The 20,475-nt window shown below is 36.4% G+C and overlaps 1 protein-coding gene across 1 annotated transcript in view; it reads left to right on the top strand.

Annotated features, from left to right (window-relative positions):
• The first annotated feature begins 224 nt into the window (after window positions 1-224).
• LOC144966526 (QRFP-like peptide receptor) overlaps window positions 225-20,475 on the top strand; it is a 69,776-nt gene continuing 49,525 nt past the window's right edge. Inside the window, exons 1-2 of the mRNA XM_078903158.1 lie at window positions 225-1,035; window positions 13,748-13,847. Coding sequence (XP_078759284.1) covers window positions 672-1,035; window positions 13,748-13,847 — 464 coding nt within the window. The 5' untranslated portion in view covers window positions 225-671. The remainder of the gene's footprint in view (window positions 1,036-13,747; window positions 13,848-20,475) is intronic.

Raw genomic sequence — 20,475 nt, 5'->3', positions numbered from 1 at the left:
AAATTTAATTAATCCTAATGCTATTATTTTATTGTGACGGGTAATCACGGCACGAGTTCTTTATATCACGATATTGCTAATCATATCTATTATTTGATGGAATAAAAATGTAAAGTCTAGGCAGAAAAACATGACATTATAATCAAAAGAGGATTTCACGTATCTACATAATTTATATTTATGAAGAAAGCAGAAAGGTAAATATTAAAATATTTTTGTCTGTGATTGGATTATTACAATAACGAATGTTGATTCTCTTCGCATGAGATGCCATAATTTAGTCTGGCTTTTTTATCATGAAGGCAGTCTGGTAACAATTTATTTAATTCTTTGTGATTGTTTCCTCTATAATATTCATCTTTCTGATGTATACACTCAACACCATAAATCGAAAATAGTAAACATTATTATTGAACTATTTGATGTTGTAACATAGTGACAATACAAATACCGCTGTGACATTGCCACTCTGCTAAATGTTTCCCGTAAATGGATCATAAACTATTTACCACAACAATCGTAAGAAATACACAAAATTGTGTGTAATCAACTAATAGTCCATTTGACTTAATTTGGTAGAACGTAATCATCTATCTGACAGCATAAAAACGACAGCAAATAGCTGTCTGGCGTCAACTTTAATTCAGTCTATATAATTCTATATCATAATTATGATGGATGGAAACACTGACTCCAACAATGCTACTCATCTTGGACCGCATCCACCCTGGAATACTAACTTGTCCTCTCCGAATTACTTCTTCGGCAACAACAACAGCGACAGTATATTTAATGGCGTGGACGGAAAATATAAATACGTCAAGCAACCGATGTTTATGGTTGTCATTTTTATAGTTGCCTACAGCATCATCTTCATGGCGGCCCTTATCGGCAACACCATGGTTGTGGCTGTTGTTATCCTTCGCCCTGGAATGAGGAATGTTACAAACTTGTTCATCGCCAACTTGGCTGTTGCTGATATGCTGGTTGCTGTGTTTTGTATCCCTATAACTCTCATGGACAACCTCTATTACGGTAAGTAAAGTTGATACTAAAATTCCAATTCCATACTTCGTAATAAATAGTAAAGTACGTATAGTCGTAAAGCTTTATCTTTGAAACCGATGTTCCCAGATTGCAATATCAATAAGGCAATAATAGCATCCATAGGTTAAACTGCAATATCATATATTATGACAATCTACACAATCTGAAAAAACTTATCCACACTCATGAACGGTCTTGAACACACTAAGCAGCTCCGTCACGTTGCAATTCTCAACCAGATAATATCTTGAGTTCTCCGGACTTTTACCAAACATTGAGCTGTACTATCAGGTCAAATTCATGTAGAGTAGCTTTCGTAAGACGTGTCCTGCGATTCAAAACTCAACCTCCATTGTGTAATATCCCCTTCAAAAATAGATAAAGCTCATTATAGGGGCAGCGAGGTTATTATTCGACTTGTACTTGGGGCACGGTGGCATTGTCCATTCCCTCTCTAATTTGTAAAGTGAGTTGCCAACCGTGGGGCATCGGCGATACGCTGCCGTTGTTTGTTTGTTTTTGTTTTTTTTTGTTTTTTTTTTGTTTTTGTTTTTTTTTTAACACAGCCTAAAATATATTATTCAAATAGCACATACCGTGTACTTTAATAAAACGGCGTACGATCACCACTCTTCCGGTATTATGGATTGCGTTTGACACTTATCAGCGTTTTGGTGTCAACCTTCTCGTCATGTCATCATCTACCCCATTCGGGGCTCACTACTCAGCTCTGGAAGACATGAGGGTGGATGTCCTAGACACATAATGGTACTGTTCTCCGAAGATTGTTACATTTCTCTTTCTTCCAAGTAATACTCAATACATGGACCCGATATATGAATTTGCGGTTCAGCGGAACCTCTAGGTACTTAAGATCGGGGAATATGGTAGTAACACTTACTTACCGCCTTTCGCCTTCTAGTCATACGATTGGATGCCTCTGCCTCTTCTTCAATCCGCTGTGTAAAATCCCATCACGTTTTACGGTCTTCCGCCATAAATATGTCATTGATATAGAAGGTCTTCCGCTGAATCTCCCAGTGTAAATTGTCGTTTGTGTCCATCCTTCATCCTTATCCTGACAAGGCGTTGTGAAAGAATGCGTTCGTGGCCTTGTTTGCCAGTATTTTTTATTACAAGGCCTAAAAGTTCCCATCAGGCCCCTAGAATTTGAAAAGAGAGGAATTTTTATCGCACTTGTAAATAGCCCTATAGCTAATTTTCGTTAAGTACGGGATACTGATGACTTTTTTTTTAGTTGTTTAAAAATAATAATTTAAAATTGAGGTTTATATAGCACAATATCCACTAAATGTGCTCAAAGCGCTTTACAAGGGGTCTCTGGTCAACAGCAACATTTAACATGTAGGACGGGAAATGACGCCTGTTAGGCGATTTTACAATTTTTGGACAAAGACAACGCTGTTAACGGCCAGGTACTCATTTTATACCTGAGTACGGTGAGAGAATATGAGTAAAGTGCCTTTTCGAAGGACTCAACTATGCCCCGAGCTAGAGGCTCGAACCCAGGACCTTCCGATCTGAAAGCGAGTGTCATACCACTAGACCACATAGTTGTTTCCTGTAAATCATATCAAAGTTGTTGTTTGTTTTTTTTTTTTGTTTTTTTTTTTGCATTTTGCTTCGCGTTAATGCCCGGGCACCTCACGGTTATAAATAGTATAGACTTCACAAGGGTTTTGTATAATTCGAGTATATATTGATTTTTACTTTGTCGTCCCTGATCCAGACATTAATCAAATAATTGCGGGCAATCGTTGAGAGATTTTTTCTCCTTTCGACATCATCTTTGTCTACTATTAGTGACCCTACCTTTTTTTTGTTGGTATCCCATCCGTCTTCTTTCATTGGCAGTGACGTGACGTCGGTTTTCTTTCACCATTGACATATACAGAACTAGTATATTTTGTTGGATATTTTTGATTTACATTATATCAGTCTGGCTTATACAAATGAAGTAAACATATCGTCAACATATTTTATCTTTCTTGGTAGCTATGAGTGAGTCTTGGGTTGTGCATGTCTTTTAAAAACGAGACTCAGTGGCAACAAATGTCAACAATTCACCCCAAATACCGGAGCATACTCAATATCTCAATCGTTTCTATGTTATATGTGTGTGTTGAGAATATTGGGTATTAAGCTTAAATGTTGGCCAACTAACTTTGCGGCGGTTGTGTGTGTTGAACCCGTGACCTCAAGAAGTCAGGAAGAGACGGCTCTAATAAAAGACTAGGGTTAGAGACGACCTTTTTTGGGGATCGCAGATAGCTCATACAGATGGCTCTCCCCGGTCAGGCGGGGTTGTTGTACCTGTAAGGTCGCGGGTTCGAACCCCCATCGCCGCCGCGAAATTTTTATTCTCTATTGTCTTCTTGTATTGTTGTTATAGTGAAGAATCATTTTGATTTTTAAAAATTGTAAAAACATTGGGTATTTAAAAATCATACCACCGATAATAATAATAAAATTAAATATCTTTTACAAAATTTAATAGCAGTAGGGTTGCTTTTTGTTAAAATCATTCTGGCTTTAAAATATCAACTTTCTTAACAAATACGCAGTTGTTTTAAACATAAACATGTCTTTATCTTATCAATATTGACGTTTCACAATGATATTGGATATGACCTTTTATTATTTTTTTTCTTCAATCTGGTTCTGATATGAGTCTGATCTTCTGTCGATGGCAAGGTGGAAAGAGAAGACGTTATCGTCTTAATTAAACAAGACCCCAGGTGCAATATACCCTCAGATCCACCACCACCACCACAGCCACCACCACCACCACCACCACCACCACCACCACCACCACCACCACCACCACCATCATCATCATCATCATCATCATCATCATTATCATCATCATCAACACATTTTACCCTACTCCACTTAGGTGCGAATGATTATCCCGTAAACATAGGAAAAAGGGAAATAAATAGAGAAAATAGTATAATCACATTCAATCACGATATCCGAGAACAAAAAAGGCACTGACGTAATAACGTAATCGGATACAGAAACTCGAATATATCTCAAGCAATTCAACTCTAGAAATTTTTTTCATAAAAAAATAAATATCATTAAAAATCAGTAAAAAAATATTAATTTAATTTTTTTTTATCTTTCCCTTTAAAAATATTTTAGGGAAAACATCAATTCAAATAATTATTTTGAAGCTACACTACGTTACTCTGACAATAGACATTTTGAAAATTTTGGCCTGAAATCTTGTCCTTCAAATATTGATAAATTAAAATGGCCATCATCAACTTGTCAAATCTCTCAAACCTGGGGCTTCTTTTTCGTAAATTTTTTATGTGCGTGTTTCTTTAGAGTAGGGAGTAGTACAATTATTAAGATAATTAAAATTATTAAGTATTGGGCTGTCTAGAACTGTTGCTTTTATAACATTCGGATTGGAGGGGGGGGGGGGGTAGAAAAAAACTGTCGCCTCTCTCCCAATCTCTCGCTTTCTCTGTTTCGCCCCCCCCCCTCTCTCTCTCTCTCTCTCTCTCTCTCTCTCTCTCTATCTATCTATCTATCTATCTATCTATCTATCTCTTTCTCTCTCTCTCTCTCTATCTATCTATTTATCTATCTATCTTTTTCTCTCCATCTCTCTCTATATCTCTCTCTTTTAATTATCTACTTTTCCCTCTCTCTCTCTCTCTCTCTCTCTCTCTCTATATATATATATATATATATATATATATATATATATATATATATGTATATATATATATATATTTGTATATATATATATATGTCTGTTGATCTCTCTCTCTCTATCCTTCTCTCTCTCTCTCTCTCTCTCTCTCTATCAATCTATCTATTTATCCATCTATCTCTTTCTTTCCACTCTCTCTATATCTCTCTATTTTAATATATCTATCTATCTATCCCTCTATCTATCTATCTATTTGTCTGTTGATCTCTCTCTCTCTCTCTCTCTCTCTCTCTCTCTATTCTTCTCTCTCTCTCTATCTATCTATCTATCTATCTATCTATTTCTATAAGATTAAAGTTGCGGATTGTGGGTTGTGGTTATTATTAATGTATTAACTAGACAGTAATAAAACACAATCTTTAACGTATCCACTAAAAGTTCTCAAAACGCTTTACAAAGGATCCCTGACAAACTGCAACTTGTAACATTTAGAACGAGACATAATGCCTGTTAGGCGATATTACACTTTTTTCCGACAGAGGCAACACTGTTATCGGCCATGTACTCATTTTACACTTGAGTACGGTTAGAGAATGTGAGTAAAGAGTCTTTTTCAATGACTCAAGTACGCGCCTAACGAGACTCGAACTCAGGACCTTCCGATCCTAAAGCGAGTGCCATGCCACTAGACCACATAGCCGCTTTTATTGCTTTATTGAAGAGAATATGTATAGATTCTTTAAGTAACATAATATAAAATTTCGCATTTCTACTTAGCTTAATTATAAATTCTCGCTTTGGCGACGGGCTAACTCAACTGGCTAACATAAATACTAGATCAAGGCGTTTGATCCTAATTAAATTAATACGCAGTTATTAATAGGCAACAATCGTTTTAGTTCGTTTTTGTGATCTTGTATGGTATGACACTTCAAGTCGAAATTTCCAAGTTTCAAATCCCCCTCTCAGTGCGCAAAGTCGAGTCCTTGGAAGAGGCTTTTTACTCATATTCCCTCATCATACCCACATGTAAATAAAGAGAGTTCGTGGGATTTGTCTCGTTGTGATCCCCACGGTAGTCGAGAGAGAGAGAGAGAGAGAGAGAGAGAGAGAGAGAGAGAGAGGCGCATGATTGGTACTGAGTTTGAAAGCCAAACTTTTGTATGGCTGGATAGCTCAGTCAGTTGTGCGACCGCTAGCGCTCTCTCTCTCTCTCTCTCTCTCTCTCTCTCTCTCTCTCTCTCCATCTCTCTCTCTATCTATCTCTCTATCTCTCTCTCTCAGCCAGGTGGAGAGTGCCGTGTTAATTGGATCCTGAGTTGGGCACTGACCCCGTGACTTTTTATTCTTTGTTTTCATCTTTCACTTCTCCGTACCCTATTTTTCCCATCATTATTGATACAAGTGTCCTCTCCACACTTTTTCTGAATTGTATCTGGCAGTTAACAGCTGTATCCCTGTCGGAGTAAAAGTGATTAGCCTGACAGACGTCATGTTTCGTCCTACATTTTTAAGTAGATTTTGGCTTGGGACACTTTGTTGAGCGCTTTGAGGCACGTTTATTAGATATTGCGTTTTATAGCTGCTCCATTCTAACCAATCGTCTCAAAACAATTATTTCTGGATGAAAGGGACACCGGAAAGTGAATTCAGGATTAAAATGAGACGAAATACCATCTTTGAGTGTTTTTCGAAGAAACAAATAATAGTTATTCTCCACTATGCGGAAAATATATCAACCCTAAATTTCATAATAGTGGATTTAAAATCGGTTTCTTGTATTTACTTCATCCCGAGATAAAACCGCTTTGAGATGATGTTCACAATATATTATTTCAATTCATTATTATATCGATGAGGGGCGAAGTGGCTGAGTGATAAAGCATTGCTCTGTGACCCGGGAGGTCCCAGGTTCGAGCGCCGCTTTAGGCACTTTCTTTTTTTTTCTTTGGGCATATTATTAACTCTCAATTTGCTCATCTCATTTGGACAACATGGGTGATCCCTGTTGACACCAGACATCTTGTTTGATTAATTATCTATATTCCTTCGTGGAATGCCTAGGCGACGATTTCTTATGATGACGTTACGGAAGGGCAAAATGTTTTTTTATATGATATCGATGGTCGGCGGATCAAACCTCTGAAGTCTCGATTATCACGATCGCCGGATCAAACCCTACCATGTTTGATTTAGTTTTGGACAGATCAGTCATCGTCATCAGAGGTCTGATCCGTCCAAAATTAAATAAAACATGTTGTGCAAAGCTCGTATGTATGTAGACCAGAGTTATGATCCGTCGGTCGAGATAATCGGGACTTTAGAGGGTTTGATCCACTGACTATCGATATCATGCATATTTCATCAATCAAACTTACATAAGGTGGAGCATCAACAGCATAACAATGCGTGTTCAAGTTCAAATATTATCTCTATAGATAAATGACGCCTACAAAAGAAATATATCATTTATGTACGACGTGATGCTGTTTGATGAGTTATCTTTGGTTCTATCTCTATCACTGGAGAACAGATGGAGAAAAGAAAGGTGGATGAGTCTAGTTCCTGTTCACTTTCAATGGAGAGCGACCGTACTTCCGCTACTTTATTCATCACACCAATAAAGACAGGACCGTATGTTATTAACTCACTCAATCCTAACACCGACTATATCCGTAGTTTACCCTGGTTACTTTTACCCCAAACCTATTTATTACATTTTTATAAGACAAATTATAGGCGTATTATCAAAGCGATTGTTTTTAGGTTTTACATGTGGTAGTTGAATAAAACTATCTACGTACATGCTAATTTGTAATACATTTTTTTCCAATTTTGAAAAGTACTAAAAATCTCGAGGATTGAGTGAGTTAAAAACAGAGCCTCACGTGGATGTATATAATGTGTAGGAAATTTAAAGGTCAAAACTACAATATCAATATTTTCTGTTCACGTGGTCTGAGAAATAACAGTCAAAACAACATTTTACAATTCAAGAGGCGTGGTATTTGTCTCTGCATTCAGACGTCTTACAACCATTGTAACCATTCTAGGTCATGCTATTGACAAGGGAGGGAATAATATGGTGATTAAGAGATTATTATGTTCATCTGCTTCCGTTTGTTTGTGAGTTTGTCTGTTTTTGGGGGGTTTTTTTGGTTGTTTTTTTATGTGATTTTTTTTTTCTGTTTGTTTAATTTTCCGATTTGTTTTGTCTTTATTTTGTTTTTGCCAATGCCCAAGATATGCGTCGTGCACATATTTATAGGTTTGATAACCGAAAGAAATTATGTATACTTTTAATATTTCAATGTACAATATTTTGTTTTGAAAAAGCGAGGATGGGTGATCTTGCTTGACCACCAGCATGTCTTTAGGCTAGAAAACAAAATGAAAATGCAAAATCAGTTGTACAATCCGTGCATTTATCCGCCAGTGGACTGGTTTCACACTTCCAAGTAAATTGAAACCAGTATTATGATGTCACACTATCATTGTTCTCTATTACAAGAGCTATTTGCGAAAGAGTGCAATACATGAATGCCAAGAGAACATTGACAATTGTAATATCAGGGAATAAGGAACCAACGAGGATAAACATAAAAATGACATCTCAATAAATAGTACGAGTAGATCATTTTACTTTCTCGGTTCACCTGGTAACATAGATTGTAGATGAGGCGATGGCATTAAACAACACATATTGTGGATACAAATTCATAACAATTAAAACAGTTCTTATTTATACCATCATTTCTTTCAAGACAAGAATGAGAAGTACAAAATGTAACATCTGGTCGGAATAATTTATGAACGGCAGTGAAACCTAGAAATTAAACTCAACGACAGACAGGAAGGTTGGTGCTTTCAAAGTATGGACCCAGACGAGAATGGAAAGTACCAGAGATGAGGACTAGAACAACCGTCACAGGGAAAATAATTTTTTTTTAAATCGCATTTAATATAATTATAACAAATTTCTATTTATTATGCCAGGTTTTAATGTTTGAATATTTTCATTAACTCTCTCCTCACTGGTCATCTTCAGTATTTTCACAAAAATGGCAGGCTTACCCATCAGAAAAATTGATTTTTAAAAAACTCAAACAATTTCTCTACAAAAGAACTTTATGTTCTTATTAATTAAACAAAGATCATTGTGATGTACAAAATAAATCTGAATAAGAAAAATGTATATTGTGTCGTAACAAATGTAGGTGGTAAGGAAAGGGTTAAAACCAAAAAAAGAGAATACCGAAACTATTAGTCGCCACTCAAATTGACATGGAGTCATAGCACATCATTATGGTATTAATATCACCGCTATGATAATTACTTTCTAACATAAGTTTCATCACCTACCGTAGTTCTGCTCGTGTAACCAATTGATATTCAAAGGCGTCAGTTAAATAAATCTGTCAATTCTCACCTCTGTAAAAAATTAAGGCGAATGATATATCCCATAGATGATGTATACTTCATAAGATTTACCCAATATAATTTCTTAATGTCTCACTGCAATGTATGTATTCACGAAACCGAATACCTTTTGAATCTCGCAAAGAAGCACTCCTTTTTTTTACATTCAAATAGACACCTCGTTGCTTATGTTCTCTTCAACAGTCGTTCAACGTAAACAATGGCAAGTAGCGGTAAGCTTAGCAAATTGCATATTATTACCCTCGATTAAATGCGTTTGAATAAACTACTCACTAGTTCTACACTCCTGATCAATTGTACGATCACAGAAAACTATGTGTACCTTTAAAGTTTATAATCTGAATGAACAATTCTAGGGAGAACTAATCACGGCCCACAAAACAATAACAGAGAGAAGAATGATGCCAAATTCATTTATCTTTTATTTTATTTGCCTGTAAACAATTAAATATGTTTGTACGAACGCGCTTGAGGTGTGTTACAAATACTGAGTGCTTTAATCCACTGGTTAATTGAGTTAGATGTTCTGTAATTTGTTTTACACTTTGATAATAGGAAGTGGGAAATGGAAATAATATTTTCTTCATACCTATGTTATCCTTGTCTTACTAATTATACTTTACTTTTTGATCCCCTTTTAGACAAAATCATTTTGTCTGGGTCAGCCAGACGGTCATGTCTGGAAATGAATTGAATGTTAACAAGGTTCCTTTCGAGCGTAAAACGATGGCGTGACGTGACTATATATAACCTTTCAATCGGGACGACATTTTGTTTTTCTCAATAGGGAATGAGATTAGCGGAAGAGTAGCGTCCCTTGATTGGACGTCACCCATAGTCTGTGACGTCACCGGCGGAAAAGTTATTAGAGAGAGAACGTCATGTTTGTTGTGCGCATGCGTCTCTCGTCCTCGCTTAGGACGAGAGACGCATGCGCACAACCAACATGACGTTCTTTCCCTAATAACTTTTCCGCTGGTGACGTCACAGACTATGGGTGACGTCCAATCAAAGGACGCTACTCTTCCGCTAATCTCATTCCCTATCCTGGCTTTTGAACACCATATTACAAAACACAAGGCAAAAATAAAAATAATTAAAGTAAAGTTCTACTGAGATAGCTTTGGCATTTGAAAGTATATTTTATATAATAACATTCAAATTGCTAAAAACGGAAAGATTTGTTTCTCACACCTATGTTCTGGTCTCTTTTCCTCATTTCTATGGTCTGGAATTTTCTTTTTCGTAACGGTTCCACAAACTTAATGTTATGTTGAAAACAGCTGTCCTGGCTGTTCTATTTATTACTCCTGTTGTTTTTAACAGTTTCAATTCTGTTAAAATGAAATCTGTAAGTCTTAACATTAACTGTTGACAAAGAAACTCACCCTGGCCTTTTCTATGTCTTGCTTTCTCATTCATTTGCTCTGTGCTCCTTTGTGGATTCTGAAAGCATTCGTGGAATTTCCGTCTTGACTTTTGTTACGCTTATTTTGATAAGGAATTGTTAACCTTAAATATTTCATGGTAAATCTCAAATTACAACGCAATCAAAAGCTCATTTCAGGACGCTTTTTCTTGGTCGATTATATAGTTTATAACACTAATTGATAACTCCGTCTCTCGTCTTTGGTGTCATATGCCAATGGGAATCTTATCTAAACCCCTTTTTGCTGTAAGATGTTAGTGTCTTGTTATGTGTTAATATTATTTTACATGTCTAGCTAACGTAGAATTAATACATTGACAAAAATAATTTATGAATAGAAGGATTCAAATAAGAGAATTTAATGGACATTTTTAAGGTCAGAAAATTGTTTTCTTTTCCAAATTGAGAAGTGATACGAATTTCCCATAGCACCATCACTACACTGAACTGCGTACTCTGAAAAAAAAAACACGTATTGTGCGGCTATGTGGTCTAGAGGTATGACACTCGCTTTCGGATCGGAAGGTCCTGGGTTCGAGCCTCGCGCTCGGCGCATAGTTGAGTACATGGAAAAGGCATTTACTCACATTCTCTCACCGTACTCATGTGTAAAATAAGTACCTGGTCGTTAACAGCGTTGTCTTTGTCCGAAAAATTGTAATATCGTCTAACAGGCGTTATGTCCCGTCCTACATGTTAAATGCTGCTGTTGACCAGGGACATCTTGTAAAGCGCTTTGAGCACATTTCTTGGATATTGCGCTATATAAAAGCTCATTAAAAATATTTGTATTTAAAATTTAGGCCAGAAAACTCGTCCTTCAAATTATATCGTTTGATTAAAATGACCCTCAACACGACAAAAAACATTTTCAAGTCTAGGACCTGGCTTGATCCCAGGTTTGAGAGTTTTTGCCAAGAAGTACGGATATATATTTCATTTTCACGTCCGATGAATACGGTTGTCTCGGTCATATAATATCTGCTAAGGAAAAATGATTTCACAGTGGATATTATATATAACAACCATAATGAAAGTATTCTATTTGTGTTCAGTTGTCTGGCTGGAGTATACACAGCTTGATTCCTTTTCCACACGCATGACTTGATTCCATCGCACGCAGGTCGATCACTTTCTCTAGGGGTTTCTTTCATACATTGATTGTGGGTAGACATCCAATATTTAGCGCTTGATCAGCAGTGACTGCTTTCTCAAGACGTAAATAATTAGATAACATTACATCTTTCGCTTGCCAACAGTTTAATAATAATAATAATAATAATAATAATAATAATAATAATAATAATAATAATAATAATAATGATGATAATAATAATAATAATAATAATAATAATAATAATAATAATAATAATAATAATAATGATAATAATAATAATGATAATAATAATAATAATAATAATAATAATAATAATTATTATAATAATAATACAAATCATGATAGACTCATATAAAGAGCACGATATCCTCAATCATGAGGCTCTTTGCGCTTTACATCAACACAAAACAATATCAAAGAAAGTACAGGACAATGACATCAAAAAGGAAATATTTTCAGTGATTTCTTAAACAAAGATAGGGTTGTTGAATATTTCTTTAGGAGTTCAGTAAGGTAGGGAGAGGCAGTGTTTTCCAGACAACGATACACTAGTACACATGCTTTGAATATGACCTTTTTCTTAACAGGCAGCCAATGTAATCTTCGAAGGAGAGGTGTAGCAAAGTCAAACGTCCGCTTGCGAAAGACCAATCTGGCAGCACCATATAGGAATCTCTGCAGCCGCCTAGGTTTATTTTCCGGGCCACCAAACAACTGGGCATTATAGTAATCCAGCTTTGAAAATAAAAGAAAAAAGACAAGTTGCTTGGTAACATCCTCAGAAAGGAACTGTCTGAATCTAAGAATGCACCAAGCTTTTTGATCTTGTCAGCAATATCTATTGTGTCCTTCCCTTCATACATCACCTCCGTTTTGTCATCATTCAGCCGTAGCCATTTCCTACCCATCCAATCCCTTACACCCAGTACACATTTTTCACATGTACTTATGACATTTTGTAAGTTTTTGGTACATTCAGATCCAAAGAACTGGACGTCATCAGTATATTGGTGGTAGGATAGGCCCCTGATGACATTTGAAGTGGATGTATGTAGAGAACAAAGAGCACAGGTCCAAGAACTGACCCCTGCGGGACACCACATTCAAAGGAATTTGAACAGACTTCAAACTGGGCTGTACAGAAATGTTTTGACCCCCCCCCCCTCAACCCTTTTTTTAAAAGAATAGATTCGATTTTGAGCATCTAAGTCACCTCCACAATATACCGTTTTAAGATGATAATTTACATATGTTTTTAATGTATTTGTCCTTTGGTAAGGACAAATAATTGGGGAAAGCGAAAGAAGTTTCTGAAAAAGAATTTTTTTCACTCATATTCTAATGTGTTAAAGTAATGAATGAAATCTCAATGATGATTTTCCCTTTTTGAGTGTAAAAACGCTGTTCATGCACATAATTGGAGGTTAAACAATTTTTTCATTGAACCATAAATGTCAATCCAGAGAGAAAGAGAGATTCAGAGAGAGAGAGAGAGAGAGAGAGAGAGAGAGAGAGAGAGAGAGTGAGAGAGAGAGAGAGAGAGAGTCCTTGATGTTTTCTATTTGTTATTTAGAGAGACTTTCAATCCGTTATCCGCGATTTTTACGGAACAGCTACGTTGTTGTTGAGATGTGCTTAAAATTGTATGCACAGTGTTCTATGGTATTTTCTTTATAAAATAACTCTATTGTTTAATGTATAATTGAACCATAGATATCTGTCTAGTCGTCAACCATTTTAAAAAGTGATCTTTGATATGAATATCTATCTATCTATCTTTATATATATATATATATATATATATATATATATATATATATATATAGATAAATAGGTAGGTAGATAGATAGATAGATAGATAGATATTCATATCAAAGATCACTTTTTAAAATGGTTGACGACTTCAAAAACTTTCATTAAATTACTCCCCACCACCTTTCCAAAAATAAGTAATTTGACAATAAAAAATAAAACAAGAAGTTAAAAAAATCATGAAATGTTTATTTTTATCTTTACTCTTCAGGCTGGCCATTCGGAGAAGTTTTGTGCAAACTGTCTCCGTATATGCAAGGGGTAAGCGTTTGTGCCTCTGTCTACATCCTGGCAGCGATCGCAGTCGACAGGTGGGTTACCAATTATACTAATCCTAGCAAAACACTCTTTTCTCTTATTTTCATTTTTGGCCAGAAAACTATTATTTTATTTAATTCAATGGTAAATTGAGCTAACTTGTCAAAGAGTCTTAACCCTGAGAGTTTAAAGAAATTTCGGGTTTAAAACTTTTTGGCAAGTTGATGGTGAACTGATGGTCATGATCTACATCTTGAACGAAAAGTTCATTGTCCGAAATGAGGAAAGGGTGTTTTGTGATTGTATGGCAGTAATTGCCAGTGGAATTAAAGATGCAAATAGGAGTAATGTAAGATCTTATTTTGTTTATAACATTCTTATATAACGTCATCACGTTTTAGGATTGTGTTGCTTTCTCTTGTTTAGATATTGCAAAGCATGGAGAGTGACTATTGCTTAACTAATTAGCTGCCACATACTATAGAAAAACACGTATTTAAAAATTTGACCTTCAAATAGCGATCGATGTAAAGGATCTATATTATTTGAAGGACGATTTTTCTGGCCAAATTTTAAAATACGTGTCTTTCTAGAGTACCTGGTTAAAGTCACAGAAGGAAGTGTTATGTGTTTTGTTGGGGTTTTTTGTCTTATACTGGGTGATTTATTTAGAATTTTGAATTATTTATTTGTGTCAGTATGAGTATGTGTGTGTGTGTGTGTGTGTGTGTATGTGTATGTGAATGTGAATGTGTTTGTGTGTGTTTATATTTTATCAGAATTTACTTGATTTTTGCATGAATGAATTGTGAATGGGGGACCAAAGGTATTTTTATTTGTTTATCACAATAATCCTTCTTATTTATGATTGATGTTACGTACCTCATTATAACGTTTATGTAACTATTGTAAGCGCCATTGGAGGTGGATAGGGAATAATATATAAATATATATATATATATATATATATATATATATATATAGAGAGAGAGAGAGAGAGAGAGAGAAAGAGATAGATAGAAAGATAGAAAGAGAGAGAAGAGAGAGAGAGAGAGAGAGAGAGAGAGAGAAGAGATAGATGAAGAGAGAGAGAGAGAGAGAGAGAGAGAGAGAGAGAGAGAGGGAGAGAGGGGTGAAAGCGAAAGAGAGACTGTTAACTGTACGAGAGGAGCTGATTTACCATTAAGTCATTACCTCAAATAATGAACGCATGTAAACCATTAATGCGATTTCTAATTCGCCTCTCAGTATTATGTATGTATAGCACGATGTTTTCTATGTTGTTTACGTTGTCTGTTGTTTATTTGTTTGTTTGTTTGTTTGTTTTAATTTTATTTTACTCCTCGGTTCACTCAGCGTTGATTTAGTAGTTGTATTTGTTCGATCTGGTAAAATAACCATGCGATCCAGTGACGTGTCCAAATGGTAGCGATCAATTTAATCTGGCACACACCTGGAAAAATTCAAAATCCATGAGTCTCAAGTGCTATGGATCAAAGTGTTCCAAGTTATATCATTTTGGCTTTGACAAATGTTTCGAATGGACATTTTGGCATATCAGTCTTTTTATGAAAATAATATAATACAATTTATTAACATAATGTACCGCAATGTTGATTTATAACATAATATAATAAAGCATTCCGTTACCTTTTTAAAAGAATATTCTGATTGTTTTTTTTAAAATAACAGAGATGATTTATAACATAATATAATAAAGCATTCGATTATCTTTTTAAAAGAATATCCTGATTGTTTTTTTTTTAATAACAGAGATGATTAAGCACGGTTGACGATGACTTATTTGAAGGTCTTATTGGACAAATTATTATGGGCTCACTGTTGTTATGGAAATATTCTCAAACCAACACGAAATGTGTCCATTCCAATAATGTTGAATCCTATTATCGCGTCCCGTTGGTTCATACCTGCGGCTATGAGGTATTGTGGTATGACTCTCGCTTTCGGATCGGAAGGTCCTGGGTTCGAGCCTCGCTCGGCGCATAGTTCAGTCCTTGGAGAAGGCTCTTTACTCACATCCCTCACCGCACTCAGGTGTAAAATGAGTACCTGGCCGTTAACGGTGTTGTCTCTGTCCGAAAAAATTATAACATCGCCTAACAGGCGTCATGTCCCGTCCTAAATGTTAAATGATGCTGTTGGCCAGGGACCCCTTGTAAAGCGCTTTGAGCACATTTAGTGGATATTGCGCTATATAAAAGCTCAATTTTAATTTTTTTATTATTTTATAATATTATGTATAGGTCTAGCGCGGTGCTATGATATAATTTTCGCCCAAATACTGGATAATCAAGCGCTCAAAGACGGTAAAATGCTGGAGAAGTCAGATATTGAGATTGAGATTTGAGCTTTTTTTTACAAATAGCGCAATATCCAAAGCTCAAAGCGGTTTTTAAAGGGTCCCTGGGCAACAGCAACCCATAAGATAAAGAACGAGACACGACGGCTGTTAGGCGATATTCATTTTCGGACAGAGGCAACGCTGTTAACGATCAGGTACTCATTTTACATATGAGTTCGGTGAGAGATTGTGAGTATAGAGTCTTTTCCAAGGACTCAACTATGCGCCGATCGAGGCTAGAAACCAGGACCTTCCGATCCGAAAGCGAGTGGCATACCACAAAACCACATAGTCGCACATATTAAGAATTGAATTGAATCTATAGTGAAAAATAGAGAGGTTCAGACAATCATAATGATCAAGTATCAATACGCTTCTACAGTCGTAACGTCACTTCCCTCGTAATGACGCATGGTAACTTAGTAACTGACTCTAAACTATCGGAACAATGGCGGGCGCACTTATGAGCATAAAAGCGTATCCAGATGGAAAAAAACCATTATAAATCTGATCATGTTTTGACTTTTACACATTCTGATCACAAGACATATGAAAAGTTCTAGCCAGCATGAAGAATAAAAAGTACCGATTTTGTTTGTGTAGAACCACGATGGCCGCCGTTGCTGGGCGACGTGACATCAGACTATTGAATCCAGTTAATAACGTTTATAACGTATCCTGCATCTATCACATGATCACTCTCATTATACATAAAAAAAGTGTCGCTGTTCGACTTTTTAACTGGATGTCAAAATGTAAACATTTTCCGTGACCCATATTATTCCTTGACCAAAATTATAGTAGATTTGACCCCAAGACATTTCATGAATATTCAATTATTGTCTAGTAGACTCCACAAAATTAGACTATTTTACTATAAGACTCGTTGACGATATGTGATCTGCCATCCCAAAATGATATAATTCCGGGAATAGGTGCGGAAAACTGAATTTATAGACACAAACATGACACTCAGCTTGAATTTCCCTTCGTTATTATGGAGGATAAATACAACTTCTTACATTGAAAAACACTTTTTTTAAAATCGGTATTTCGTATCATTTTAATTCTAAAGTCACTTTTCGGGGTCCATTTTATCCTGACATAATGCCGTTTTTAGACGATGTGCACATATTGTGATTTATTGATGAGAACGGATTACGATCTTAAGGTGAAAAAAAAAATAAAACGTAATTTTTCTTATTGTCTTAAATTTACAATTAGATCTACCGTAATTATTTCTCTGCATCTGTGTCACACATGCATACAAAATACTATATTGAGGCTATGAATCACATAACATTACAAAGAATCCCTCCCACACCTCCGCTTCGAAAGTCTCAGATGCAGCTGATAAAATTTAGGTCAAAATATTGTAAAAAAAAGAATTAGTAACAATAAGTGATAAAAACTGCTGGATAATTACAGTGCTGTATATTTTAACATATGTGAACCATCTTGGAACGTCTGAAAACGTATTATTTTGGATTAAATTCAAACTGAAAATTGAATTTACGGTACCTCTATAATATGAAATTTGTCTTAACTTTTTTTTTTTCTTTTTTTTTTAAGAGATGGAATGATATAGTTCATTGAAAGCTAAACTCTCCTAGTTCTGGGCATTTTGAATTTATTTATATCCATTTTTCGATATATGGATAACTCTAATAGCATAAAAACCAGACTCAGTCGGTCAAACTTGGAATGACCATCAACCGACGTGTATATATTTGCAGGTCTAATGACACAAATTATAGTCTTATTTGTGTAATGGAGATACTCTCAAACCAACACAAAATGTTCTCCCAATACAACAATGTTAAAACAGGTCCATAATTGCGTCCGGTTATCAGACTTGTAAATTTGTGCTCGTTGCCATCAGTCCACTCTTGTCTTGCCATTATTGCACAGAAAGGGAATGAAAAGCTACCGTTTTTCCAAGGTGACAAGTCAGGGAGTTGGTACTGGTGTATCATCGAAATCTGAAAGGTGTGTATGAAACAGTGCCAAAGCAGAGAGAAAAATAAAAAAAATAAATTCTTTAAACAAAACCTTCCCAAGAAATTAGGCTGATATTTCGGTTTGCTTTTCTCTTTGCATTGTCTGGTGCTATCTCATAGACACCCTTCAGGTTTTCATGACGGCCCCGAGGCATCGTTTGAGAAGATTATAAAATCTTTGGGGCAAACCCAAATGCGATTAGTCCAGCTGTTTAGGATAAAGCTTTTCCAGTTTTAATTAAATTGTATTCTTAGTTTAGCAATACACGTGTCTACCGAGACACACGTTTCGATTTTAAGGTTAAGCTGGGTGCTTGGTTTTGTCAACTTGTGGGGAAAAAAAGGAAGGAAGGGGAGAGAGAGAGAGAGAGAGAGAGAGAGAGAGAGAGAGGGAGAGAGAGAGAGAGAGAGATAGAGAGAGGAAGAGAGAGGTGTGGGAGAGAAAGAGAGCGGTAGGGTGATATATATATATATATATATATATATATATATATAGAGAGAGAGAGAGAGAGAGAGAGAGAGAGAGTCAGACAGACAGACAGACACACACACGGAGAGAGAGAGAGAGAGAGAGAACGAGAGAGAGAGAGAGAGAGAGAGAGAGAGACAGACAGACAGACAGACACACACACGGAGAGAGAGAGAGAGAGAGAGAGAGAGAGAGAGTCAGACAGACAGACAGACACACACACGGAGAGAGAGAGAGAGAGAGAGAGAGAGAACGAGAGAGAGAGTCAGACAGACAGACAGACACACACACGGAGAGAGAGAGAGAGAGAGAGAGAACGAGAGAGAGAGAGAGAGAGAGAGAGAAGGGGGGGGGGGATGGAGATTATTATAGGTAACCCAACGGTACGTGTCTCGTCTTGTAACAAAGTCAAGTGATGTTGAGCATCGTTGGCAATCATCAGACAGCGGCATTATGTCCTTCTATCACACAATTTACATTCGATTCTTGTGTGAATGAGTAATTAAACAAAGGTAGTGACGAATATTATAAGAGTACCAGTTACAAATACGGCACCCAAAGGGCGACACGTACTGTACTTACTTACTTACTTATGCCCGTCACTCCTAGTGGAGCATAGGCCGTCGACAACAGTCCTCCATCTTCCTCTGTCCTGGGCCATCTTCTCCAACTCCCCCCAGGTGTGTCCTATCCTCTTCATGTCCGCCTCCAGGTCTCGCCGCCAGGCGTTTTTCCTCTCGGCGTTCACTGCAAAGCGTCATGTGTCGCAAAGACCCTTCCTCTCCCAGGAAAATAGTAATTGGGTTTTCTTTCGTCGACGTTTCTGTAGCGGCTTGTGTTTTCCAGGGTGGAGTTGCTGGCCCTACGCCTATCCCTCCTCCTTTCTCATCCGGGCTTGGGGCATGTACTGTATTAACTAAAATCTAGCTCTATGTACATGTTGCATACTTGGGAAAGAGATCAAAAATTGTGAGTTGAATTTAGCATGGTAGATACGCTTTTAAAATAGTAATATGTTAGAAAATCTTAAAGTAAGAAAGAGAGAGAGAGAGAGAGAGAGAGAGAGAGAGAGGAGAGAGAGAGGATGAATAAAGATAGAGAGAGAAGTGTGTGTGTGTATCTGTGCGAGGAGAAGAGAAGGAGGGAGAGAGAGAAGGAGAGAGAGAGAGAGAGAGAGATTTGGTTTGTTACGGAAGTCCCAGGTTTAAATTTATAGTATGAGGGCCATTCTAAATACGTGTTTTTTTAAAGCACGGCAGAATATTGTTCTATGTCAATAAAATAATAATTGAAATAGAAACCCGAGTTTCTAATTATCACTATGAACTCAATTTTGACCATCTTAGCAACCTCCATATAATGCCTTTCTAGGTAACGCATTGAATTTAGAGTTGACCCGACGTGTTCTTATTTGCAGGCCTGATAACCCAAATTCCATATTATGGGCTCATTATTGTAATGGAAATCTCAAAATATTGACGCAAAATATTGTCCATAACAATAATGTTAACTTAGGCTTAAAAGTAGGTTCGGATGTCAGACCTGCATATATGTATATATCGCTTTGGCATAATGTCATCTAAACAATATTTAATCTCCAATAATGATTACGTAATAAAACATCAAAGTGCATTTACAGTACATAAAATCCCCTTTGACTTGTAAATCAATGAGGTCATCATCTGATAAAATTTAAGTTCTGAGTACTCTGGGGAACCTTGTCAATTCCAGGAGGAATTGTCAGGTATCAGGCGAAGACAAACACTTCATCCCGGTGGGTCCCCAATGTGGTGGATAGGGGATACCCTGTAACGGGTAACTGCAGTCCTGGACCAATTCATGGAATGTCC

The sequence above is a fragment of the Berghia stephanieae genome, chromosome 2 (assembly GCF_034508935.2).
Source record: "Berghia stephanieae isolate SIO BIC M18660-M18661 chromosome 2, UCSD_Bste_1.3, whole genome shotgun sequence".
Classification (NCBI taxonomy): Eukaryota; Metazoa; Mollusca; class Gastropoda; order Nudibranchia; family Aeolidiidae; genus Berghia; species Berghia stephanieae.
Note: the sequence above shows the minus strand (reverse complement) of the source record. Positions and strands in the feature narration are given on the sequence as shown.